This window comes from Mustelus asterias, unplaced genomic scaffold (genome assembly GCF_964213995.1).
Source record: "Mustelus asterias unplaced genomic scaffold, sMusAst1.hap1.1 HAP1_SCAFFOLD_1351, whole genome shotgun sequence".
Classification (NCBI taxonomy): Eukaryota; Metazoa; Chordata; class Chondrichthyes; order Carcharhiniformes; family Triakidae; genus Mustelus; species Mustelus asterias.
In genome coordinates this window covers 15,467-42,722 of record NW_027591296.1, presented here as the reverse complement: position 1 = coordinate 42,722, position 27,256 = coordinate 15,467, and the positions used below count along the sequence as shown (strand labels likewise).

The following is a 27,256-nucleotide window of genomic DNA, read 5'->3' as shown; positions in this document are numbered from 1 at the left end:
TTTGATGAATACTAGGATTTCTGCAGAAAGTTCTGGTTATGAAGCTATCCCTAATGTGCTGGAGGTGACAGCTGTGATGATTTTTGTTCCGTTTTGTATCTTCTTATATAATTCGGGTAGAAAGGGTAAAGGGTGATTTACCGATTTGTTCAGCTAACTGCTGTTGGAAAAAGATTTCCCTGTCAATGTTGGGGGCGTGGTCAATATTTAAAGTTGATTAAAAGCAAATCAACGGGGATGCTGGAATCTGAAAACAAAAACAGAAAATGCTGGAAAATCTCAGCAGGTCTGACAGCATCTGTGGAGAGAGAATCGAACCAATGTTTCAAGTCTGGATTACTCTCTGTCAGAGTCATCCAGACTCGAAACGTTAGCTCTGTTCTCTCTCCACAATATTTAAAATTGTCTTGATTCATCCAGTTTCAATGAGAGTAGCTTGCCTGTTTTGTATCCAGCAGCCACTTGGGTCAGTGTTGGTTGATGGATGGACAATCTCTCTGACTTGAGAAGTTCATTATGGATGGATTGACCACCCCATCATATATCCTGCCTGAGTTTCAGTCTATTGAACTCCAATAATTTGTATTGATATGGTGCCATTAAGGGCATGTTCCAAGGTACTTCACAGGAATGTTTATAAAGCAAAACTTGACACAGACATGTAAGGAGACATTAAAGCAGGCAACCAAAAGCTAGATCAAAACAATAGATCTTAAGGAGTGTTTTAATAGAAGAAAGAGCAGTTTAGAGAGGGAATTCCGGAGCTTGTGGCCCTAGCAGGTGAAGGCATGCTCACCAATTGTGGAGCAGTTAAAATTGGGAACACTTAAAGAAGCCAGACTGAAAGGGCCACAGTAGAGGTATAGATATCACAGTGGATTGTGGGACTGGAGGAGATTGCACAGATAGGGAAGAATAAGACCCGAGAGGGATTTGAAAACCAAGATGAGAATTTTAAAATTGGGATATTGCTGGGAGTCAGTGTAGATCAGCAAACACATGGATGATGGGTGAATGGGTCTTGGTGTAAGTAAGGACACACAGGTAGCAGAAATTTGGGTGACCTCTTGTTTTTGGAGGTTGGCAGGAGTGTTTTGGAATAGTCATGTTTAAAGGTGACGAAGGTAACAAAATCTTTTTTCCCAGAGTTGAAATGTCTAATGCTACATTTAAGGTGAGAGGGGGAAAATGCAAAAGAGATGTGACGGGCAAGTTTTTTACACAGAATGGTAGGTGTCTGGAATGCGCTGCGGGGGGGTGGTGGTGCAGGCAGATACGATGTGGATGTTTAGGGGGCTTTTAGAGCAGCACATGAATATGCAAGGAATAGAAGGATATGAACTAAAGACAGGCAGAAGGGATTAGTTTAATTTGAAGTCATGTTCGGCAAAACATCTTGGGCCAAAGGGCATGTTCCTGAGCTGTACTATTCCATGTTCTATGTTCAATGAAGCTTGAAATGTTTTATGATTTTTTTTTCTCTAATTTACAGTCTAGGGGGAAGATTGCTAGCAGCATCCAGAAATGGGCTCTGATCCTTTCAGTTCTGGGGGGTGTGCTGTATGCTGCTGCCATTTTGGCACATGAGAAAACTCCTGAGTTCATCCTGCAAGCTTTACCCTGGCTACTTATCTTTCTTGGTGGTGCAGCCCTAGATATTTCTGTATCCTTTTCAAATGTTTGATATTTTTTCTTAAGATCCAGGAATGCTAGAGAGGATACATTCTTAGAAATGGATATGTTACACATGTTTGGTCAGACCCCATTTGGAAGATTGTGAGCAGTTCTGGGTCCCATACTTAAGGAAGGATGTGCTGGCCTTGGAGGGGGTCCAGAGGAGGTTCACAAGAATTATCCCAAGAATGAAGGGTTTGTCAGTTGAAGGGTCTGGGCCTATACTCGATGGAGTTTAGAAGGATGAAGGGGGATCTAATTGAAACTTACAGAATACTGAGAGGCCTCAATAAAATGTACGTGGAGAGAATGTTTCCACTAGTGAGAGAGACAAGAACTCGAGGACACAACCTTAGAGTGAAGGGAGGCCCCTTTAAAACTGAGATGAGGAGGAATTTCTTCAGCCAGAGGGTGGTGAATCTGTGGAACTCATTTCCACAAGGGGCTGTGGAAGCCAGGCCATTGAGTGTCTTTAAGACAGAGATAGATAGGTTTTAGATCAATAAGGGGATCAAGGGTTATGGGGAGAAGGCAGGAGAATGGGGATGAGAATCATATCAGCCATGATTGAATCGCAGAGCAGACTCGATGGGCCGAATGGCCTAATTCTGCTCCTATATCTTATGATATTTTTAGTTTAACACAATAATATGCTGTTTCAATTAGCCAAAATTATAATTAATTTTATTCTTTCTAACAGTTTAAGTGCCATATTTTAATAATCTAATGAAACTGGATCATGTTGTGTTTTTAAGTTTTGGTTTTTGGTATAATCCTCAGTAGAAACAAATGAATTGTGTGGCCACCTGTTGCAACCTGAATCTTTCTGTTAATTTGGCAACCGGCCGTGTCTATTTAATTGTAGAAAATGGACAATTGAAGATGTGGTGCTGATACATGAGTGGCAGTGCTTGGTGTTCGGGTCGGGTCCAGGGAGTGGGGATCGGGTCATGGGGTTGGGGAAATCCAGTTGGGTCGGGTTGTGGGACATAGTCCAGCTGTGTCAGGGTTCAGGGGGGTGTCCAGTTGGGACATGGGGGGGGTTTGAGCCCATAGGTATGAAGAGTGAGGGTGTCCCCTGTGGGGTTGGGGTGTGAGAGATCGGTCTGGGTGTTTAAATAGATGGTAGCCATGATACGGAGATGCCGGCGTTGGACTTGGGTAAACACAGTAAGAAGTCTCACAACACCAGGTTAAAGTCCAACAGGCTTATTTGGTAGCACTAGCTTTTGGAGCGTTGCTCCTTTATCAGGCAAGTGGGAGTTATGAACTCCCACTTACCTGATGAAGGAGCAGCGTGTTTAAATAGACCCAGAAGTTATAAGACATTTTATTTCAGAGAAAGTATTAACGTAATCCTGATGGAACCATCTGAAATTAGTGATTTAACTTGCATTTTTGGATAGTTCCCAGTGCAGCACAATTGCCCAGGGGAAAATTAACACTTCTGGACAATTGCTGTTAAAATGCTTACCTGGGAAGGAGTGAGGGGGAATTCCCCAGCCCCCCAAATCCCACACTGGGGACCCTGGAAGTTACGGCCCTTTGTTTATTTTCAGATATGATGTATATCATTTTTTTAAATAAATGAAATGATACCCCTCCATGTAATTGCCCCAGATTCTTCTGATTTTGTGGTTAGATCATATGTTTGAGAAATGTGTGGAACGATTGTTCTGACTTTGACCTCTGACACAATCCAACTTGGGAGTGTTTAGTGTATGAAGTACAAATGCAACTCATGCTGAATGGAATGCAGAACCTGTTGCTGTCACTGTAGTTTATACAGTACTCCTTCCCCCAGTCACCTACAAGGAAGCACAATTGGAGACACCCTCAAAAACATTCCGAGTTTGTTTGGGCTTACCCATCCTCCAAACCACATAATATAACAAACCATATGTTTTAGCATCCACTGAAAAATTCTCAATACATACAAATAATTTCTTACAAAATGCTGGCTAGATATTTGTAAAGTATCTTTCTGAGATTTCCTCCCAGGGCCCGTTCCTAACACTAACCCGTCAGCATTGTGGAAGGGGTCATGTTTTGTCAAATGAAAATTCCCACTGGAATATTGATTGGTCAATTAAACAGCAGCTGTGACTTCCTCGGAGTGGCGATCACCGGTGGATTGCCTCTCCGGTGGGATTTACCTTCACTGGAATGCCAAAGCCTCTGTGTTGCCCGATCTTCCTCACTCTGGCAGGGTGAGACAGGAGCAGCGAAGCACATCCTGGCTGCATCGGGGTGGTGTAACTGAAGCGCAGTAGGAAGAACATGTCCCTTTTCTGTGGCACCAGTTGCCATGAAGAAGGTGCTTAAAGGGACTGTGAAAGGGAGAAGGGAAGTTTCAAAGATAAGTGGGGATGGGGGTTCAGACATCGGATTAGGGGGTGGGTGGGGTCAGACCACAGGGTGGATGGGAGTTGGGAGGAGCCAGACCCAGTTGCAGAGTGGTGGGTGGGTGAGTGAATCTTTCTATCTGTGGCCCATTGTTCGCAAGAGGCTATAGACGTTTCTGTCGGTTAGAAAGAGAAAAGTGGTATAGTCTGAGGGACACAAATTCGCATTAAGCATGGCTAACCAGGAATTTCTCCCCTTATTGCCTACCATGGGCATGTTGGAAGGATTAGCGGGTTGAGTATCAACCTGTTGGCCATTCCTTCCATGACCAACAAGACCTGAAGTAGGACTTGAACTCGGAGCTTCTGGTTCAGAGGCAAAAGCGCCACCTAGTGAGCCACAAGGCCTCCTGAAAACTAGTGAATAATAACTATGAAAAACCATTTACACAAAAAATTCAAATGTCACTTTTGTTTAACTGCGTTCAACCAGATACTGTTTTTATCATGTTTACTGAAAGATAAATCTACTCGCCAGCAGTGGGGTCTGGAGATGGTAATAGAATCGGATACTATCTCGCTGCTAGAATCTCCTGGACATGAGATGGAAGAAGAGGAGGTTCAAGGAGAAACACAGGTAATATAGAAGTCAATAATAAGGAACATAATTGCTCCCATCCCATTGTTTAGAGGCGATAGTCATAAAGTAAAAACAGAAAATGCTGGAAAATCTTAGCAGGTCTGACAGCATCTGTGGAGAGAGAATAGAGCCAATGTTTCAAGTCTTGATGACCCTTCGTCAGCTCTGACGAAGGGTCACCCCTGCGCAAATGTTAGTTCTATTCTCTCTCCACAGTTGCTGTCAGACCTGCTGAGCTTTTCCAGCTGTTTCTGTTTCAGATTCCAGCGTTCGCAGTATTTTGCTTTTATCTTAGTCATAAAATGATCTGTGTTTAAGGTGCTGTGGAAATGTTATAGCATGTTAAAGGTGTTATAGACTTACTTTAATATATCAAACGGAACTTCTGTTAATTATTCATTTATTACATAAAGATACGAGACTGCATGAAAAATCAGTTGCCAATTCCACATCAGTTTTACATCTAGTAATATTTCAATCCAGTTGATGAAAGTGGTGACCACTGACTAAATTGTCATGAAGTCACCTCCTTCGAGTAGTTGTCTATTACTTTGATTGAGCTCACAGAAGCTAGTTTGCTCCAATCCGAGCCAGGCCGCTATGTGTGTGGGACGAACCTATTTTAGATCTAGAATCGTGCAAAGAGGCAGGTTTAATTAGTAATCTCATTAGTAAAGTCCTCTGATCAGATGTGATGATAATACAATTGAATTCCATATTAAGGTTGAGAGTGTCATACTTTCTTCTCAAACAAGAAACCTGAATTTAAACAAAGCCAATTACACAGCCAGGAGGGGAGAGCTGAGTGTGGTTGCTTGGGTAAATAGACTGAAAAGGTATGGCTGGAAATAGACCATGGGAAACAACAAAAATACCCATACATTTCATTTGGAAAAAAAAACAAGTATCAGTGAGAAAGATCCATCAGTGGCTTATGAAGGAAGTTAAGGATAGTGTTAGATTTTAAAAAGAGGCTTATAATTGCAAAGAATAGTTTTAAGCCTGAGGATAAGGAAAACTTCAGAAAGCAGCAAAGGGTTACAAAAAGTTGATTAAAAAGGGGGGTAAAATAGAGTATCAGAGCAAACTAGCCAGAAATATAAAAACAGATTGTAGGAACTTTGACAAGTATATAAAAGGGAGGAGAGTAGCTAAAATGTTTGCAGCGCAGTGACACAGTAGTTAGTGCTGCTGCCTGAAAGCTCCAGGGACCCAGGTTCGATTCTGGCATCAGATGTCTGTCTGTGCGGAGTTTGTACACTCTCCCGATGTCTGCAAAGGTTCCCTCTGGGTGCTCCAATTTCCCCCCACAGTCTAAAGACGTGCAGGTTAGGTGGATTGGCCATGCTAAATTGCCCCTCAGTTTGTCTGTGCCTGTGTGTACGAGTGTGTGCTCAGTGATGGACTGGCATCCCATTCTGTTGTGTATTTTGCCGAGCACCCGGTGTCTGTCGGGTCCGACTCCCCGCGACCCTGAATTGGAGTAAGCGGTTAAGTGAAAGTGAAGAGTAAAGTAATCACTGGTCTCTTAGATACTGAGACAAGAGAAATTATCATGGGTAACGAAGAAATGGCAGAGATATGAACAAGTATTTTGCGTCAGTTTTCACAATAGAAGACACCAAGCACAATGAGGAATAGAGGAGGAAATATAAATGAGGAACATAAGGTATTATCAGCAGAGGAAAGCTATTGTAGAAATCTAAGGGATTAAATCCCTTATGGCCAACATCTTAAGGGTTCCAAAGAAGATATTTGCAGAGATACTGAATGCACTATTTGTGATTTTTCAAACTTCACTGGATTTCAGAATGGTCCCAGCGGATTTGAAATTAGCAATTGCGGAATCTCTATTCAAAAAAGGAAGGGGAGAGTAAATGGCGAACTTTAGGCCAGTTAGCCCAACCTCAGCCTTTGGGAAAATGCTGACCTGTATTATAAAGGAAATCTTAGCAGCAATTAGAAAATCATAGTATCATTGGATATAGTCAATGTGGTTTTACGTAAAGGAAATCATATTTGACGAATCCATTAGATTTTTGAGGAGGTAACTGGTCTGGTATATGAAGGGGAGTCAGTGAAAGCAGTGTACTTAGATTTCCAAAAGGCATTGGTTAAAGTGCTACATATTTTATATGCAAGATGAGGGCTCATGGAGTTGGGTAATATATTAACATGGATAGAGGATTGATTAACAGGAAGCAAAGAGCAAGGGTAAATGAGACATTTTCAAGTTGGCAAGCTGTAACTAGTGGAGTGCTGTGAAGATTAGTGTTGGGGTCTCAGCTATTTACAATCCACATTAATTATCTAGTTACCGAGAGTAATACATCCACTTTTGCCAGTGATGCAAAATGCTGGGAATGTTAAGTTGTGAGGAGGGCACAAAAAGGCAAGTGGGGACAAAAGGTGACAGATGGATTATAATGTGAGGAATTGCAAGGTTAATCGCTTTGGTAGCAAGAATGGCAACACAGACTATTTAAAGGGTGAAAACCCAGAAAGACTTGGGTGTACAAGGAACACAAAGTTAGCATGCAGGTACAGCAAGGAATTGTGAAGGCAAAAGACATGTTGGCCTTTATTGTAGGGGGATTGGAGTGCAGGAATAATGAAATCTTATTGTACAGGGCTTGGATGATGCAACATCTGGAGTATTGTGCCGAATTTTAGTCTCGATATTGAAGAGAGGAGAGTTCTATTGCAGTAAAGTCCTTCCAGACAGTATCCTTTATTTGGGATGGACCTGGGGTTTGTTGTTATGTGGGGCAGAAAGGAAGGTGAAGCTGAGACCACATCCAGATCAGCCATGATCATAATGAATGGCGGAGCAGGCTCGAAGGGCCAAACAGCCTACTTCTGCTCCTATGTTCCTATTGTCAAGGCCTCAGTGCCCTATTGAAGTTCCCCTTTATTACAAAGATGCTCAGTAATATCCAGAGTTCTTTGTTCGAATCATGGAGAAGTGCCTACCCTTATTATGTCCTTACAGCACACTGAGGATTTTTTCCAGCGTCTCATACTGTGTGCTATTTCCGTAATCAGTTTCACAATTCTCTCGGATTACACCAGCCTTCAAACTTACTCAATCAACATCCCCATTATTAATTTCTGTCGAATATCTGTTGCTTATTCTTAGAGCTGCTCATAGACCAGCTGTCCAGTTCGACTGTTCTGGCCCCTTAAACTATTTTTGCCACAAAATGATTCACTCGGCTTACAAAGATACCTCCAGTTCCATTTTTAGATAGTGGCCGACCTCATTTCAACCAACAGCTTTGTTATATGAGGTTAAAAGACAATCCTAACACAGTTTTATAATTTAATTGTTTATTTAGATATCTAGCTTTTTTTTATACCATTGCGGAGGCATCATTTGGCTGTTCCCACTTTCCTGGGTTATTTGCTTCCCTGCACCTGTTGCAATTGTTATACAAAATACTCATTCCCCTTGTTTCTAGTGAAACAAGACTTGCAGCATCAATCTAATCATCTTATTCCAAATTAAATTTCATATACATATTCTGCATATATTCCTAATTTCTCTAACACTGTTTAAAAGTGTACTCAGGAAGAATAAGAGAGTAAACTCCATCTGCGAAATAGTAAATATCCAGTCCCTGAATCGTGTGGTACACTAAGTAAAATAAATCATTCATATATATTTGGTATAATTTAGGCATCTCTGGTTACAATGAGGTTGATTTAATTCGGATTCAGTGTTTGCTTTGATTTTTGTCCTGTAGCAAATCCATAGGAGTAGCTTCTATGGTTCTGGATTTGGCTTGATACATGGACCAAGTGCTGGATGCCACTGGAATATCATATTCAATATATTTCTGTGGTTTTTAATCAGTCAGTGTATGAAACCCTGCTGACACAACGGATAACAGCAGCAGTTAACGGTCTGATAGTACCACTTTGAAGCTGTGCTAGAAACGTGCCCCCCACATGGTGTTTATCAGGCATGCGTGCCATAATTATAGATAACTCGATTCATTCCAGCCTTGGGCTGACAAGTGACAAGTAACCTTTGTGCCACACAAGTGCCAGGTAAAGACTGTCTCCAGCAAGGAAGAGTCTAACCACCTCTCCTTGTCATTCAGTGGCATTGCCATTGATGAATTTCCCCAACATCTGGTAGGAGGGTGAATCTACTATTGACCAGAACTTTAGCTGGATGTGGTAAATAAAAATTATGGCTACAAGAACAGATCTGAGATTGGGTTTAGCACCGATGGACTTGCCAGATACGCCCTAAAGCTGTTCCGAAAGGTCTACAAAATTATGAGAGGCATAGACGGGGTGGATAGTCAAAGGCTTTTTCCCAGGATGGAAGTGTCAAGTATAAGGGGGCACAGGTTCAAGGTGAGAGGGGTAAAGTTTTAGAGAGATGTGAGGGGGAAGTTTTTCACGCAGAGAGTGATGGGTGCCTGGAACACGCTGCCAGAGGAGGTGATATAAGCAGGCACATTAGCAACATTTAAGAGGCATCCAAATGGATACATGAATAGGGAGGGAATAGAGGGATGTGGACCAAGTAAGGGCAGAAGTTTTTTTTTAGTTTAGTTAGGGCATCATGATCGGCACAGCCTTGGAAGGCCAAAGGGCCTGTTCCTTTGCTGTACTTTTCTTTGTTCTTTGTTTTACTATCTACAAGACACAAGTCAGAGGAGTGTGATGGAATATTCTTCACTTGCCTGGATGCGTATAACTGCAACAACATGCAGGAAACTCAACACTACCGAAAACAAAGTAGCCTGTTTAATCAGCACCCCTTGTATCACTCCTCTATAGGAACAAAAGAGTTGTCAGGGAGAAAATCGGACCTCTCAGGGACAAAGGAGGGGAATTATGCTTAGAACCCAAGGGAATAGGGGAGATCCTAAATGAATACTTTGCATCGGTATTCACGAAGGAGAGGGGCGTGTTAACCGGGAGTGTCTCGGAGGGAGGTGTTGACCCGTTAGAGAAAATCTCCATTACGAGAGAGGAAGTGTTAGGTTTTTTAGGGAACATTAAAACTGACAAAGCCCCAGGGCCTGATGGCATCTATCCTCGACTGCTCAGGGAGACGAGAGAGGAAATTGCTGGGCCTCTGACGGAAATCTTTGTCGCTTCTTTGGACACGGGTGAGGTCCCTGAGGATTGGAGGATAGCGAATGTGGTCCCGTTGTTTAAGAAGGGTAGCAGGGATAACCCAGGAAATTATAGGCCGGTGAGCTTGACGTCCGTGGTAGGGAAGTTGTTGGAGAGGATTCTTAGAGACAGGATGTATGTGCATTTAGAACGGAACAATCTCATTAGTGACAGACAGCATGGTTTTGTAAGAGGGAGGTCGTGCCTTACAAATTTGGTGGAGTTTTTTGAGGAAGTGACAAAAACGGTTGATGAAGGAAGGGCCGTGGATGTCGTCTATATGGATTTCAGTAAGGCATTTGACAAAGTCCCACATGGCAGGTTGGTTAAGAAGGTTAAGGCTCATGGGATACAAGGAGAAGTGGCTCGATGGGTGGAGAACTGGCTTGGCCATAGGAGACAGAGGGTAGTGGTCGAAGGGTCTTTTTCCGGCTGGAGGTCTGTGACCAGTGGTGTTCCGCAGGGCTCTGTACTGGGACCTCTGCTATTTGTGATATATATAAATGATTTGGAAGAAGGTGTAACTGGTGTAATCAGCAAGTTTGCGGATGACACAAAGATGGCTGGAATTGCGGATAGCGAAGAGCATTGTCGGGCAATACAGCAGGATATAGATAGGCTGGAAAATTGGGCGGAGAGGTGGCAGATGGAATTTAATCCGGATAAATGCGAAGTGATGCATTTTGGAAGAAATAATGTAGGGAGGAGTTATGCAATAAATGGCAGAGTCATCAGGAGTATAGAAACACAGAGGGACCTAGGTGTGCAAGTCCACAAATCCTTGAAGGTGGCAACACAGGTGGAGAAGGTGGTGAAGAAGGCATATGGTATGCTTGCCTTTATAGGACGGGGTATAGAGTATAAAAGCTGGAGTCTGATGATGCAGCTGTATAGAACGCTGGTTAGGCCGCATTTGGAGTACTGCGTCCAGTTCTGGTCGCCGCACTACCAGAAGGACGTGGAGGCGTTAGAGAGAGTGCAGAGAAGGTTTACCAGGATGTTGCCTGGTATGGAGGGTCTTAGCTATGAGGAGAGAATGGGTAGACTGGGGTTGTTCTCCTTGGAAAGACGGAGAATGAGGGGAGATCTGATAGTGGTATACAAGATTATGAAGGGTATAGATAGGGTGAACAGTGGGAAGCTTTTTCCCAGGTCGGAGGTGACGATCACGAGGGGTCACGGGCTCAAGCTGAGAGGGGCGAAGTATAACTCAGACATCAGAGGGACGTTTTTTACACAGAGGGTGGTGGGGGCCTGGAATGCGCTGCCAAGTAGGGTGGTGGAGGCAGGCACGCTGACATCGTTTAAGACTTACCTGGATAGTCACATGAGCAGCCTGGGAATGGAGGGATACAAACGATTGGTCTAGTTGGACCAAGGAGCGGCACAGGCTTGGAGGGCCGAAGGGCCTGTTTCCTGTGCTGTACTGTTCTTTGTTCTTTGTACGATTGGTGCATGTGACTGCAGTATGCACCATCTATAAGATACGTAGCAGCAACTCATCAAGGCTGAACTTTCAAAATTCACAATCACTACCACCTAGGACAAGGGCAGCAGCCACATGGGAATACCACCACTTACAAATCACGCATTGTCTTCACGTGAAAATATATCGCTCCTTTATCATACTTGCACTTCATCAATAAAAATAGATTTTCTGTAACTTTTAGGTATGATTTAACTTGTCCAATGATTATATTTCAGCAAGGTGATTGTTCGCAGTGGAATTAAAATATATTACTTATTGCTTTTTAGAGTTCGGATTGGGTGCCCCTGAACATACCCCAGAACAACCGATATTTACGCAAGATGGTGGAAATAGGCCACTATATGGATTTAAGCATTGAACCAGTACAAGAGGTAAAGCTATAAACTAATGCCAAAATGTAAACACCACTATTTCAGTTACTGACATCTACCAGCCAATCGATTTGTTGTTTCCAGTTGAGATGTTCTTGTCACGACATTGGCCCAGATTTTTCAGGACACGCGAGTCATTGTAATAGCGGATCGATCAAATTGGAATCCTTGAGCAGCTCAAAAGAAAGAGAAAGGTGACTTAGACCATCACTAATCCATGTTACCCCATCACTAATCCATATTATCCCGTGACTTTTGTATTGCTCTGCCTTTATTCCACAATGAAAATAGTTGAAAGTTAATTTTCAGAACTGCAGACAATGGTAAGGGTCATTCTGCTGAAATCTTGCCATCTTTCACACAGCTGTCACTTGGATTTAAAAATACCGGCACTGGTGGTCTGACAGTGGTGTGTTTGATAACTCAATTTTTAAAAATCGCTCACACGATTATACATGGTTCAACCTGTGGCTAGAGAAGGAGCTAAAGTTCATTTATTATTGTCACAAGTAGGCTTACATTAATACTGCGATGAAGTTACTGTGAAAATCCCCTAGTTGCCACACTCCAGTGCCTGTTCGGGTACACTGAGGGAGAATTTGGCATGACCAGTGCACCTAACCAGCACGTCTTTCAGACTGTGGGAGGAAACCGAAGTATCTGGAGGAAACCCACACAGACACAGGGAGAACATGCAGACTCCGCACAGTGACCCCAAGCCGGGAATCGAACCTGGGTCCCTGCGCTGTGAGGCAGCAGTGCTCACCACTGTGCCATTGTGTCACCCAAAATACCTCTGCTCAAATTTGTGATGTATTCTAAATGAAAACAGGCTCACCCATTCTACTGAAGAGACCAGGTTGTTGGGAGTAGCACTTTACATGAATACTAAATTTCAGATTTGGACTAAGAAACAATTTTCAATTGTAACGTACCACCCTGTTAATATATTTGTGGAATCACTGGGGGCAGTGGGTAATGTTTACACCAGGTCTAAGTATTCCTTGAGATTATAAATGCAGAAAAATATGGTGGAAATTAGTTTGGTGTATTGGACAACTAAATTTATAGTCTTCAGTTGCCAATCTCGCTGCTGCAGAAAAACCTGGGCCAATCTTTTATTACAGTCTTGTTTACAGTGTTTATAGCCTTGATTATTTTTGAAGAATTAAGTGTATTTATTCTGATTTTGAATAATCTTAAAAAAGGAATTGTATGTAAATCTTGAAATGTTAATGATCTTTGCGAGCTAGAATAAGTCAGTCCAGTACAGACAGCATTTTACCATCACATATCCCTATGTTTCGATAGTGAATATTGCTTTCTGTTAAATTGTGTTAGGAAACTATCAAATAAGTTATGAAGCTAATGCATAGAAATTTTGGTAATTAAGTTGTTGTAATTTCTGCAAATTCAATCGATACATGAGGGGAAGAATTTTCTGGCACTTGCATGTTCATAGAACCATTATCAGTAATGTTAAAGCAATGATGTTAATGTTAAAGCAGGATATATCTTTCCAAGATTATCATGCTCACTGGAAAAAGGAATGAATTCTGTGTCAGGGCTCAAACAAAGTGAGATTAATCTTATCGACTGTGCTTTGCTTTGGAGTTAGTTTCGGCTCTTTGCTCTTCATCTGTACTCTTAGGTAATCTGGGTCCCATTACTCCCCCACCCTCTAACTCTGACCTGAACACTGCATTTGGTCTTGCAGTGGCACAGGAGACAGAATAGTGTTTGGCAATGTTCTTTCTTTGGGTCCCAGTAGCCAGGTGACCTGCTTCTGAGCGTAAAGGATGTCTGTTTTAGCATTCAGCAGGTGTGACGGAATGAGTTTATCCATTCATGGGATCTGAGCATTGGTGGCTGGGCCAGCATTTATTGCCCTCAAGAAGGTGGTGGTGAGCTGCCCTTTTGAACTGCTGCAGTCCATGTGGTGCAGGTACAACCACAATGCTGTTAGGGAGGGTGTTCCAAGATTTTGACCGAACGACAGTGAAGGAACGGGGCTAAATTTCCAAATTCGGATAGTGAATGGCTTGGAGGGGATCTACCAGATGGTGGAGTTCCTATGCATCTACTGCCCCTGTCCTTCTCAATGGAAGCATTCATGGAGATTTAAAATATGTTATGGCCTATAATTAATTTATATAGTTTGTAGTGAAGTAATCTTAAATAATATTGTTATTGGAATTTAACTTGGATAGAAGATTGCTGGTAAATCCCTGGGCAAGGAAAAATTGTAGCAGAAGATTATATATATCACTACTGCTGTATTATTGAAATCATTGAAACTTGTGTTCAAAGTGTAAATGTAGACTCCATACATGAGTAGCATTATAATCAAGATAACACTGGGAATGGGACAAATTTTCATCTATTTTTGTATAATATAGCTACTTGCTTTCTTTACTTTCTATTGTTTGGGAATTGTCTCAATCCCAATAATCTTTTATTAAGAATTATGTTGTGTTGTTTTTGTTTTCAACAATTGTTTTTATCTTATTTAATCGACTCAATTAATGGTTGATCATTGATATGAGTTTTGTAGCAGGTGTCAATGAAATTGGAATGCAACACATTCAAATAAATGACAAATGTCTTTGTTCATCTCTGTGTGGGTTTTGAAAATTATTTAGTAGAATTTGAATTATCTAAGATTGTTAAATGGATCTGTACCGTTATGAATAGGTAGATCCTTTAGCAGCTTTTAACCTGTGCGGTATGCAGGAATTCCCTGGCTAGTCAGCACTCCAATTCTACATGAATGTGGACTACTTGTTTTCATTGTCTTCACAACGGTCTTCAGCTGTGTATACTGTACCTGTTTGTAATTATAGATTGGAATTGGTGTTAAAAGATTACCTGGAGATGGACAGACTTGTACAGAGAGAGGAAAAAGAGTGGATACCCTGTTTGTCCACGACCCCCCAATGTACCCTCCAAAACAGGTTATCCATGCAAATGTGTCCTCGTGTAGCTCATCAGATGCTACTTCCATAAACTCTGAACTAGAGGTAAGCTGCATGTGCATTCCCATTTTAAGGCCACTAGGGAAATAAATTCTACTTAATCATCATCACTGATCCTTTGACATACATATCTTTTTGTATATGAGGTTTCCCACAGTCATGGTTCAGTTATTCATCTTATCAAGTACTGAAGGCAGTTTAGTGCTGAAGTCTCATCGTAGGATGTGTGAAAGCCAACGTATTGTTTTACTTTATCAGCTGAACTTAGAATTTCCTTGATTGTTGGAGATATTGAAAATGATAGTTAAGTAGGATTTATATTATTTGGCCTTAATAGCTAACCAGCATAACTTGCTACATAGCTTTGCATCAGCATGAAAATATAACCAACTATAGTGCGTATCTTGCTTTGTCCTTGAAGCATCATGTTTAACTTTAATTCTAACTCTAATGTAACTCCAAGTGTCATTTTATATTCCTTTTTTGAACTGTTAAGTCATTTTACTTTATCTTCAATTAACTTAGCTTTACATTTTCATATTTGTTGCAATATTTGCCCAGTTTTCTAAGTAAACAAAAATAAAATGCAATACTCCGAACTATAAATTGATTCAGATAAGCCTGCATCTAATTTGAAAAGGGTTTTTTGGATTTTTTAAATTTTATTCTCATTTCCTGAATTTAATGCTCAGATGCAAATTTGTTTAATAGTATTATACAGATATATTCAGTAATTCACACAGATATTTTGATTATTTAACAATTCATATTAAAAATTAGTTGTGCAATTTGGGTGAAATCGGCAATTGTGAATGAGACCAGTCTCTATCAGACTCAACTTTAAATAATGCTATTTTATTATGACAGTAAGGATCTGTTGCTTTTCCTGTTAAGGAATTAACTGAAATAAAAATGAAACGGTTTTAATTTTCAGCACAATGTAATGATTATGACTGTATAACATTCTGGAAGAAAACACTGTGCATTTGTCCACCATTTCATCTTTGTGGATATAGTGTTTAATTTTTGATGGATCGTGCCCATTTTTAGGTACAACTTGTGACTTTAGAGGATCAAAATAGTGTTGTTGGCTTACGTGCACTTCTCAGGCTAAATTCTCAATCACCCCATCGGTGCAAAGGGTGGACTTGGAAAATCACGCCCACGATAAGACTCACTAGATCCTGACACCTTGAGGTTTTCAATGGGATGGGGAACTGGCAACCTGTGTCTCCTTGTAGAGCTCTTTCGGAATCTGGGGAACAATAGGAATTTTCATAGAATCAAAGAATCCCTACAATGCAGAAGGAGGCCATTTGGCCCATTGAGTCTTTACCGACCACAATCCCACCCAGGCCCCATTCCCATCACCCCACACATTCACCCTGCCAATCCCCCTGACACTAGGCTGAGTTTAGCATGGTCACTCAAACTAACCCGCACATCTTTGGAGTGTGGGAGGAAACCGGAGCACCCGGAGGAAACCCACGCAGACAGGGGGAGAATGTGCAAACTCCACACAGACAGTCACCTGAGGCCAGAATTGAACCCGGGTCCCTGGCGCTGTGAGGCAGCAGTGCTAACCACTGTGCCACCATGCCACTAATTCAGTTGAAAAGCGCAGTGACATAGCAATGAGCCATTAGTGCTGATGACTGCAGTGTGAAAAAGTTGAATTAAAAATAGGAGATTTAAACTCTGTGGTTTATGTAGTGGCACCGAGTTGAAATTGCTGGTGCTGAGAGGCTTGTCTTTGTGAGGATGTGTGTTTGAACTCTTGAGAGACACGGGAAGCTGCTAATGTCACTTAGATGGGTAGAACAGGGCAAGAACCCCAGGAGCAGCTTATTTGTGAGCTGCCATTGGTAAAATTAAGAGGGAAGTCCCACCAGCCAGCTGGGCATGTTGCTGATTTTCTTCTCCGGCCATGGTTGGGAGCTCAATTGATGAAATTCTGTTTGATGCCTTTATTCTCCAAGTATCCCAGGTGCCGGACTTCTTCAGACCAAGATCCAGACTTTTATGGGTGTCTCCTGGGCATAAAGCTTATCCCTTAAAGAGATGGCTCGTGACACCTCCAGTACCCATAGGCACTACAACCAGAGCCACTTAATAACTTGAGGCTGCATTGAACAGAACACTGGATCTTAGGGTGGCACAGTGGTTAGCACTGCTCCCTCACAGCGCAAGGGACCTGGGTTCAATTCCGGCCTCGGGTTATTGTCTGTGTGGAGTTTGCACATTCTCCCCGTGTCTGTGTAGGTTTCCTCAGGTTGATGCAGTTTCCTCCCGCAGTCCAAAGATGTTAATTGGCCATGGTAAATTGCTTTCTAGTGTCAGCGGGACCAGCAAGATAAATACATGGGGATAAGGTGGGATTGTTGTCGATGCAGGCTCAATAGGCCGAATAGGCTCCTTATGCTCTGTAGGGTTTCTATGATTTTTATGATTGAAGTTATGTTTCTGCAACCATGACCAGTCCGATTCTGCCTTCCAGTATGAACAATCAGGATGTATTGAATTGAGGTCATTTGCTACATGCTGCACGACATAATGTAAAGAGGGCTGAAGCTGGTTGATGAGGAGGACTTGGAATGCCTCTATTCCTCGGAAGAGAAAGGTGTTCCAGAGGAGTCTAGTGCCCTGGCACTGGAAGAAATCTGCTGCGCCCATCCCAGGCCTCCTGGTGATCAGCAGACTGACTGATACAACTGCAGGCCATGTTGATTCAACAACATTTCACCTATTGGCTGTCAGTCCTAATGTCTTCCTTAGAGAAGACTCCTTAATTCCCTTAGAGAATGAAATTACCCAGGAATCCCATTGATGCTCACGTTGAAGGAAACTCTGGTCTCCACCAACAATATTCTCCACCCTAGACAGATAGAAAAGCAAAATACTTCAAATTTGAAATAAAAACAGAAAATATTGGAAACACTTGGCACGTCACCAGCAAGCGTGGAGAGAGGCGATATAACCTTTTTGGTCAGTTCTGATGGAAGGTCATAGACCTAAAGCATTAATACTGTTTTTCTCTCCATAAATGGTGCCTGTATTTCCTGCATCTTTTGGTTTTCTCCCCACCCCAGCCTTGGCACTATGAAATCCAACCCCCACCACCCCATCCCTCCAGTAGCATTCGCTGTAAGGCCTTGCCGTCATCAAGCAATGATGATACTTGTCTGCCCGTGCATGGCATGATCTACAGGCTGCTTCACCTGTGTTATTGCAGGGGCAATCTCTGTCACACGGCCGTGCTGCATGATTGGTTCCTTAGTCAAAGGAGCCAAGGAGGTGAAGGATGAGGCTGGCGTGCCCTGAGGGGTGACCCCCCACCCCATCCTATCCCAATCCTCTTCGACAATCTCTGCACTTTCACGGTTCCCTCGTATACTGGACAAAGTCACCAGCTGGAATGCAGCTGGCAACCATTTGCTGCGCTGTCAGTGATATTGAGTGGTCAGTGCTCCGGAGAGTCACACTTTGTGTATGTCAGCGTGCTGCTCATGCATCCTCTCAATTTGGTACTGCACATGGCCCTCTCAAAAGGTTCACCACTCCTCTATGGAGGAGCTCATGTGCTTAAAATCCTCAGACACCTTGGAGCATTTGTGGTGAACGTGCCCGTCCATTGTCTGCCCTCCGGGATCTCTGACCTATGGGACTTCATCTACTTCCTGATGCTCCAGGGTGAATAGCCAAGCCATGGTTTGGGGTGGGGTGGGAGAGGGGGGGAGAGGAGAGGGAAGGGGGGGAGAAACCAGGGAGGAAGAAGATCTAAGAGATATAGTAGTAGAAGATTCAATAGTAGGTGATCCAACAGAACATTCTGCAGCTGCAGATGTGACTTCAGGATGGTATCTTGGCTCCCTGGTGCCAGGGTAGGAATGTCACTGAATGGCTGCAGAGCATTCTCGGCAGGGACGGGTTGGGTGAACAATCAGATAAATGGGGCATTTTCAAGTTGGCAGGCTGTAGCCAGTGGAACGCTTCAAGGATCAGTGAGGGGGCCTCAGCTATTTGCAGTCTATATATGACTTGGAAGAAGAGACTCAGGAAAATGTAGCCAAGTTTGCTGATGATTCAAAGCTAGGTGATAATGTAAGCTGTGGGAAAGAACATGAAGAACCTGCAAGGACCCGGTTGAGTGAGTGGGCCACAGAGTAGCAGATGGATTATTTTATTGCAGATTTATTAATAGACTTTAAATCTCCCCACAGCTGCCATGGTGGGATTTGAATGCGAGCCTCCAGAGCATTATTAGTTCAGGCCTCCGGATTGCTATTCTAGTGACATTACCATTATGATACTGTCTGCACATGATCTGGGATGGATTGCTGAAAGGGTGCTTGAAGCAGTTTCAGTAATAACTTGGAAAAGGAAATTGCTTAAATACTTGGAGAAGGGGTAGGGGGGGAGTGGAGAGCTGCAGCGCTATGGGGAAAGGACAGGAGAACTAGACTGATTGGATAGCTCGTTCATGAACCAACAGAGGCACGATAGGGTGAATGGCCTCCTCCTCTACTGTGCTGGTTGCTGGTACAGTCAATCCCCCATTGCCTCTTACCCATATATTCACCACTCTCTGAAGTCGGTAAATCGGAACTGCCTTTTCACACTCCAACTTAAAAATGTACCATTTTTAGAATCTGCAATGATGTTAAACAGATGGACATTTTTCTGGGATCAAGGAATTACAGAAGTTTACGTGCAAATAAAAAGATTTAAAATGCAAGTTATCTTGAACTCCAGTAAATAGTCAGAATCTGATGATAAATTTGATTTATTGATTTGATAAATTTGAGCCAATAGGAAAATGCTATTTCTACTCCTTGGCAAATCCCATAGACATTTTTATAATAACATAGAGAAATGGGATTTTCATTCAATACTATTTGTGCTTTTGATGTAGCTATATGTGATATAGAATCACATTTAATCTAAACCTGTAGATGTATCATCTGATCATAAATGGTCAGTTATTAACTATGCAGTTATTTAGTTTGAACTGAGTTTTGAGCTTGCCTACAAAATGGGGTTCTAAAGTTTGAAAACAAACCATTGGCTGTGAAGTAACTGGAGATAATACTGAGGAGGTGGAAGGTGCTAAATAAATGCAAGTTTTTTATTTTTAAAATACCTCACACTAATATCCTTTACGGTGTGTAGGGAAGGACAGGAAAGACAGGATTCAGGAACCATGGATGACCAGGGGAAGTTGCGAGTCTAGTCAAAAAGAAAAAGGATGCATACACAAGGTCTAGGCAACTAAAAACAGATGGAGCACTTGAAGAATACAGGGCAAGTAGGAAATAACTCAAATAGGGAGTTAGGATGGCAAAAGGGGGTCACGATATGTCCTTAGCAGGCAGGATTAAACAGAATGCCAAGGCATTTCATACATATATTGGGAACAAGAGGGTAGCTAGAGAAAGAGTTTGTCCACTCGAGGACAAAGGAGGGAAATTATGCGTAGAACCAAAGGAAGTTCTTTAATTCCTTAATGAGATGAGATCCGTAATGAGTACTTTGCATCGGTATTTACAAACATTGATTGATGTGTCTTGTAGGGGTAAGTAAACCCTCTAGAGCAAGTCATCATTTCAAGGGAAGAAGTGTTAGGTGCATTAAAAAGCATTACGGTAGACAAATCCCCAGGGCCAGATGGTTGATGAGGGAAGAAAGGCCGTAGATATTGTCGACATGGACTTTAGTAAAGTATTTGACAAGGTCCCTCAAGGCAGGTTGGTGCAAATGGTTAAATCACACAGGATCAAGGGTGAATTAGCCTCCAACCATTATTCATGTAAATTGAGTTTGTGTCTTTATATGCTCTGTTTGTGAACAGAATTCCCACTCACCTGAAGAAGGGGCTTGGAGCTCTGAAAGCTTGTGTGGCTTTTGCTACCAAATAAACCTGTTGGACTTTAACCTGGTGTTGTTAAACTTCTTACTGTGTTTACCCCAGTCCAACGCCGGCATCTCCACATCTTGGCCATAGAAGACAGAGGGTAGCGGTGGAAGGGTATTTTTCTGAATGGAGGTCTGTAACTAGTGGTGTTCTGCAGGGATCAGTGCTGGGACCTCTGCTGTTTGTAATATATATAAATGAATTGGAAGAAAACGTAGCTGGTCTGATTAGCAAGTTTGCGGATGATACGAAGGTTGGTGAAGTTGCGGATAGTGATGAAGATTGTCAGAGAATACATAAGACCATAAGACCATAAGACATAGGAGCGGAAGTAAGGCCATTCGGCCCATCGAGTCCACTCCACCATTCAATCATGGTTGATTTCAACTCCATTTACCCGCTCTCTCCCCATAGCCCTTAATTCCTCGAGAAATCAAGAATTTATCAATTTCTGTCTTGAAGACGCTCAACGTCTCGGCCTCCACAGCCCTCTGTGGCAATGAATTCCACAGACCCACCACTCTCTGGCTGAAGAAATTTCTCCTCATCTCTGTTCTAAAGTGACTCCCTTTTATTCTAAGGCTGTGCCCCCGCGTCCTAGTCTCCCCTGTTAATGGAAACAACTTCCCTACGTCCATCCTATCTAAGCCGTTCATTATCTTGTAAGTTTCTATCAGATCTCCCCTCAACCTCCTAAACTCCAATGAATATAATCCCACGATCCTCAGACGTTCATCGTATGTCAGGCCTACCATTCCTGGGATCATCCGTGTGAATCTCCGCTGGACCCGCTCCAGTGCCAGTATGTCCTTCCTGAGGTGTGGGGCCCAAAATTGCTCACAGTACTCCAAATGGGGCCTAACCAGTGCTTTATAAAGCCTCAGAAGTACATCCCTGCTTTTGTATTCCAAGCCTCTTGAGATAAATGACAACATTACATTTGCTTTCTTAATTACGGACTCAACCTGCAAGTTTACCTTTAGAGAATCCTGGACTAGGACTCCCAAGTCCCTTTGCACTTTAGCATTATGAATTTTGTCACCGTTTAGAAAATAGTCCATGCCTCTATTCTTTTTTCCAAAGTGTACAACCTCGCACTTGCCCACGTTGAATTTCATACAGCAGGATATAGGTAGCCTGGAAAATTGGGCAGAGAAATGGCAGATGGAATTTAATCCAGACAAATGCGAGGTGATGCATTTTGGTAGATCCAATTCAGGTGGGAGCTATAAAATAAATGGGAGAACCATCAGGAGCATAGACACACAGAGAAATCTGGGAGTACAGGTCCATAAATCCTTAAAAGTGGCAACACAGATGGAAAGGGTGGTGAAGAAAGCATTTGGCCTGCTTGCCTTCATCAGCTGGACATCGAGTTTAACAGTTGGCAAATTATGTTACAGTTATATAAAATGTTGGTTAGGCCACATTTGGAATACTGTGTCCAATTCTGGTCGCCACACTATCAGAAGGACGTAGAAGCTTTGGAGGGAGTACAGAAAAGGTTTTACTGGAATGTTGCCTGGTATGGAGGGTATTGGCTATGAGGAGAGATTGAATAAATTGGGGTTGTTCTCCCTGGGAAGATGGAGGCTGAGGGGTGACCTGATAGAAGTTTATAAAATTGTGAGGGGCATAGATAAGTTGAACAGTTGGAAGCTTTTTCCCAGAGCAGAAATGATCATTACAAGGGGGTAGAAGTTCAAGGTAATGGGCGGGGCGGGGGGGGTTCAGTAGAGATGTGTGGGGAAAGTTTTTTACACAGAGGGTGGTGAGGGCCTGGAATGCATTGCCAAGTGAGGTGATTGAGGCAGACGTGTTAGTGACATTTAAGACCTATCTGAATAGACACATGAACAGGTGGGGATTAGAGGGATACAGGTGGTTGGTCTAGTAGGACAACGTGATCGGCGCAGGCTTGGTTTGCCAAAGAGCCGGTTCCTGTGCTGTACTGTTCTTTGTTCTTTATGTGCTATTGTTTCAAGACTTGATTGTAGGAGAACACATCAGGAACTAACCACAAGTTTTCTGTTCTAACATCCCACTCATTTCTGTGCATTTCTGGTGAGCAGTAGCCTGTGGCGAGAGTGTGTATTCATTAAAAATACCTGTTAACTTACTGAGGAAAGAATGAAGTATGGGCAGTTCTCTGCTGGTTGAACAGGTATCCCTGAGGATAAAATCTAAAAATATTTGATTCAGATTGTCAGCATGAAAACTCACTGTGCACTCGGGATGTGATGTAAACTTGGTTTCACCTGTTTTCATTATTTACATTTGAAGTTACAGTATTGATTTTGTATTTTTTAATAAATAACTGGACTGGAGTGACAATATGAGACTCTGATTCTGGGTTAAATTGTTGAACACTGTTGTTTAGTTCTGTTGATCTGTGTTTTTACTCTGCAGCAAAAGTACTTGGAAGCCTTAAACTCAGAACAGGTATGAACTGATGCTACTTCACTTGATACTAACCTAACAAAGGGCTGGGGCAGTTGTTTGTCCATGAGAAAGCATCCCTTTGACTTTCAAATAAAGTTGATTCATTTTTTAAATGTGTCTCATTTTTAAATATTGTTGATTTGGGAAAAGCTAAATATTTCAAGAAACTATAAAAAATTTAATGATATCAGACTTCCTCTTGTTGTGTATTATTTCATTGTTTTAGGTACAATTTTTGCAGCCCAGATAAAAGGGATACTGCTCTGTGGTCCTGCATTGGCCATATTGCTACAAGTTAATTGCAAATCTATTATCTCTGTAACCATGACTGCAGCAAGATGTACATCTTTACAATATAAATATGTGCGAAAGTTAGTGTTTCAACTGAGACAAAATGCAGAATTTTAAATTGAATTATTATGTTTTATCTATTTTAATAGATAACATACAGGAATTTTATTAAAATTAACTTTGGAATCTCGTTAAATAATGTACTTGAGCTCAAAAAACTTTATTAGGTAGAAAGGATCAGGGCAGGAATGTACCTTTTAACAACTGCAACTTATAACACCCCTTCAAATTATTGCACGTTAAAATAAGGGTTGTGGACTGTTCAATGATTGGCATACTCAGCATAATTTAATTGTGTTCCATATATTAGTTTATAAATATTTGTATATAAAATCATTTCAGTCTATGCAGATATTAGTGCTGCAATGTGAGCAAGTACAAACACGTTTAAAAATGTATGTGAGCTACTGGTCATTTCAAGTCAGCCCCACCAATGTTGAAAAGCTCTAAATTGCCTATTGGTGACAAAAAGGCAAAACGTGAAACTTCTGGAAACTTTGTTCCCTAAAGATTTTTGAATGCTTGCTGAGCCTTAGACTTTCTGGTCAGTGACCCACATTTGATTTGTATTATATTCTCTCCAGAGACATTTGCAAATTTAAATCTGTAAATGAGCACAATTAAGGCAGCTATCTGAAAGTATCCATCAATTTGCTTATTTACGAGGACCCGTGTTCAGTCCAACAATTGTCCAGTCTATTAGTACAGTGCCCACTGCGAGCTTGTTTGTGCCAGTTAAAATGTAACAAGGGCAGAGTTTGAGCCAATGGTATTATTTCCAATGCCAATCAAGTCTTTATATTTGACTCTTATATATATGATCATAATTAATGTGCCCCGGTTATAGCTTCCCAATTTTTGAGAGACTTTTGACAAAGTACCAAGGAATTTTACATTAATTTCAATTACAAAATGTGCCTCATGACTGCAACCTGATGTTGCACATGAAACTACACCAAGTCTGGGTAGAGTTTATTTTTGAAGCTAGTGAATTCAGACCATTGAGGTGGCTGGCTATTTGTTGGAGTATGTCTGTTCAAAAGGTGAAAATAATGAGCAGACATTTTAACTTCATTAGCTCCTGCAGTCATTTGGCCGTTTGTATTTCTACCAGATTAATCTGACATCTCATAGAATGGTTGGAAACTTGGAAGCAGTGTTTTATTTCCCATGTTAAAAAATCAGTACCATCAATTTCAAATTGTACCTGTAGCTCCACTGCTTTAATACTAACTATTTTATTTGTTCCTTCAACCACCGAGCAGCGAACACTCCTGCTCTAGTTTAAACTAATGTGGCTGGTTGAAAAAGCTAGTAAATAGGTACAGCTGCTTCTGTACAAAATAAACAGAGTACTTTAGACACTCTAATCAGAAAACTTTTAAATTGACCTTAATGTAAATGGGTAGTGACATTGCATTTTGACTGATTTTTTAAAATATTGCCTATTTTAACTCTGGCCTTCTTGATCAGGATTTTTATTCACTTGATACACCAGGAACGATGTGTAAAATGGTGACAGCTTTGGGGAGGAATGGGGAACCCAGATGTCAGGATTATGTCAAATGCTGTGGAACCTTAACAGCATGCCAATCCAAAGAACCTGGAGGTGGTGGTAGGGCAAAGGCCTCGAAGGGGATCAGAATCCTGGGTGGCATCGGATACAGGAGCCCATGTTGGAAGCCTGGTGCAAGGGGAGGTTCCTGGAGTTGATGAGCCCTCACCTATTTGTAATCTTCGGAAATCCAGCTGACCATGATTAAAGTTGGAAAGTAAATTAGCACTTAATACAATCTCATTATTATGTAGAAAGCATGGACCTGCTTTCCTGGAGCTGGTTGCTCACCCATCCGTTCAAGCTGGAAATGGCTGGGTTGGAGACGGACTTGTATTAGGAATCTGAACACGGTTTTATTCCCACCTAACCCATACCTGCCCATTTTTTCTTTTGGTTAAAATTTCCCCCTTTAAGTACTGGGCTCTGTATGCTCCATAAATTTCAGAAATAAATTTATAAATAAATATATATGTACATCGTTAACATAAAAGCAACAGGGGCTTATAGAATACTTTCTGCTAATATCAAATAACAGAACCACATTACTGGTAAAGCTTCCTAAACTATGGTTGTCTTTCCTGTTCACAGTGGGATTTTGAAGACATTCCTCAAGAATGGAAAATGACTAGAAGGCAACAAGAACAGACCTTAAATCATAGTTCAGATCACACTGCAATAATCAACATGCAATCCTTTCCTACCAGCATTGCCTCAGGTGCATCAACAACTGACTTTTGGCTCTCTGACACTGAAACTATGATGACTGAAGAGAGAACCTCGGCAATTTTGGCTCAATATGAGGAAGAAGTGAATAGGACTCGACGATGAAGAGTCTTTATTCTCTTAATGTAAATGCGAAACTTTTTTACATTTTTAAATAAGTCTGTGTTAAAAATGTGTATTATGATTTATTATGTTTAACTTATGATGTACAATATAATAGACATGTATGACTGGTATTTAGACAAAAACACATCTTTGAAATACCTTTTTATATTTCTTGTGTGACTGATTTCTGAGAGAGAAATATTGATAAAGTGTATGTGCAAAAAATATTTATTGCAATCTCTAAATGCCACATTGCTCCGAAGGATGGTCCAGCCCTCTGAGTCGGTCGACTGTTCAACCTTGAAGATGTCACAACTGAGCATGATCCTGTTCTCATCCAGCAATGAACTATAGACATTCTAAGCAAGATCGCTGGATAATAAAGAGAAGTATAAGCCTTTGCTGGATTATTGTCCTCCTCCCTTGTCCAAGGATACTGAGGTTTATTGTTATTATCCGTGAATTAATATTTTGGATCTAATCTTTCATCTGAACAAGCAGATGAAGGGTTTTATTTAAAATATTAACACAAGCGTTTTCTTCAGACACTGAGTTTTTTGTATGTTTGCATCTTTATTTTCTTTATCCATCAGGGTTACAGCATTTGCAGTTTAAAAAACATTTTCCTGCAGATCTCTGATTTGTGTTGTTCATGATTATATGGATTCTTTCCTGTTTATAACAAAGGAGTGCCTATAACATACAGGTGATCTCATTTAGATCACTGATTCAAACGACTGAATAAATTGAATTCCATTGCAATTAAATGGTATCTTTGGAAATTTGATGCTCTGAGAATGTAATTCCATGATTCTGTTCATTATTCACACATGCACATAGTCTTGCCATTTCAAAAACAGTTCAACAAATTATATGTGGATAAAGTTTTTAAAATTTGTCCGTTTGCTTATTCTGAAAAATGACCCAAATAGATTTTGCTAGATTCTAAGCGAGAAGCATTTTATCATCTGCCCAGGTTTAAAGGCTAATTTCAGGAGAGTTGTACATACTTTGCGTGCTCGGAGGATAGGATGCTGGAGCAAACATATCAAGTCCAAGATTAGACTTCTCGGAGAGACTGAGGCCTTCAAATAAAAACATCAATTAAGGTAGAAAAAGACAGGAGACAATCTAACTGACAAGTTTTTATTTATTTATTAGTGTCACAAGTAGGCTTACATTAACACTGCAATGAAGTTACTGTAAAAATCCCCTAGTCGCCACATTCAGGCACCTGTTGGGGTACACTGAAGGAGAATTTAGCATAGCCAATGCATCTAACCAGCACGTCTTTCAGACTGGGAGGAATCCAGAGCACCCAAAGGAAACCCATGTAGACATGGGGAGAGCATGCAGACTGCACACAGATAGTGACCTAAGCCAGGAATCGAAACCGGATCCCTGGCGCTGTAAGGCAGCAATGCTAACCACTGAGCCACCATACTGCCATGTCATGCTATTATGAAATCAAGCATTTATTTTTGTTTAAAACTGAAGTCATTCAAAATGTCAGTTGTTGTGACCATATTGCCA

At 41.5% G+C, this 27,256-nt stretch overlaps 1 protein-coding gene across 2 annotated transcripts in view; it reads left to right on the top strand.

Moving 5' to 3' along the window:
- tmem44 (transmembrane protein 44) overlaps nt 1-26,524 on the top strand; it is a 46,439-nt gene extending 19,915 nt beyond the window's left edge. The window contains exons 6-11 of one of the 2 annotated variants that reach the window (XM_078206195.1): nt 1,493-1,663; nt 4,513-4,656; nt 11,554-11,658; nt 14,502-14,678; nt 22,954-22,986; nt 25,484-26,524. In XM_078206195.1, the coding sequence (XP_078062321.1) occupies nt 1,493-1,663; nt 4,513-4,656; nt 11,554-11,658; nt 14,502-14,678; nt 22,954-22,986; nt 25,484-25,723 (870 nt within the window). In that variant the 3' untranslated portion in view covers nt 25,724-26,524. The remainder of the gene's footprint in view (nt 1-1,492; nt 1,664-4,512; nt 4,657-11,553; nt 11,659-14,501; nt 14,679-22,953; nt 22,987-25,483) is intronic. The other variant, XM_078206196.1, reaches the window with a different exon arrangement.
- The last annotated feature ends 732 nt before the right edge of the window (nt 26,525-27,256 follow it).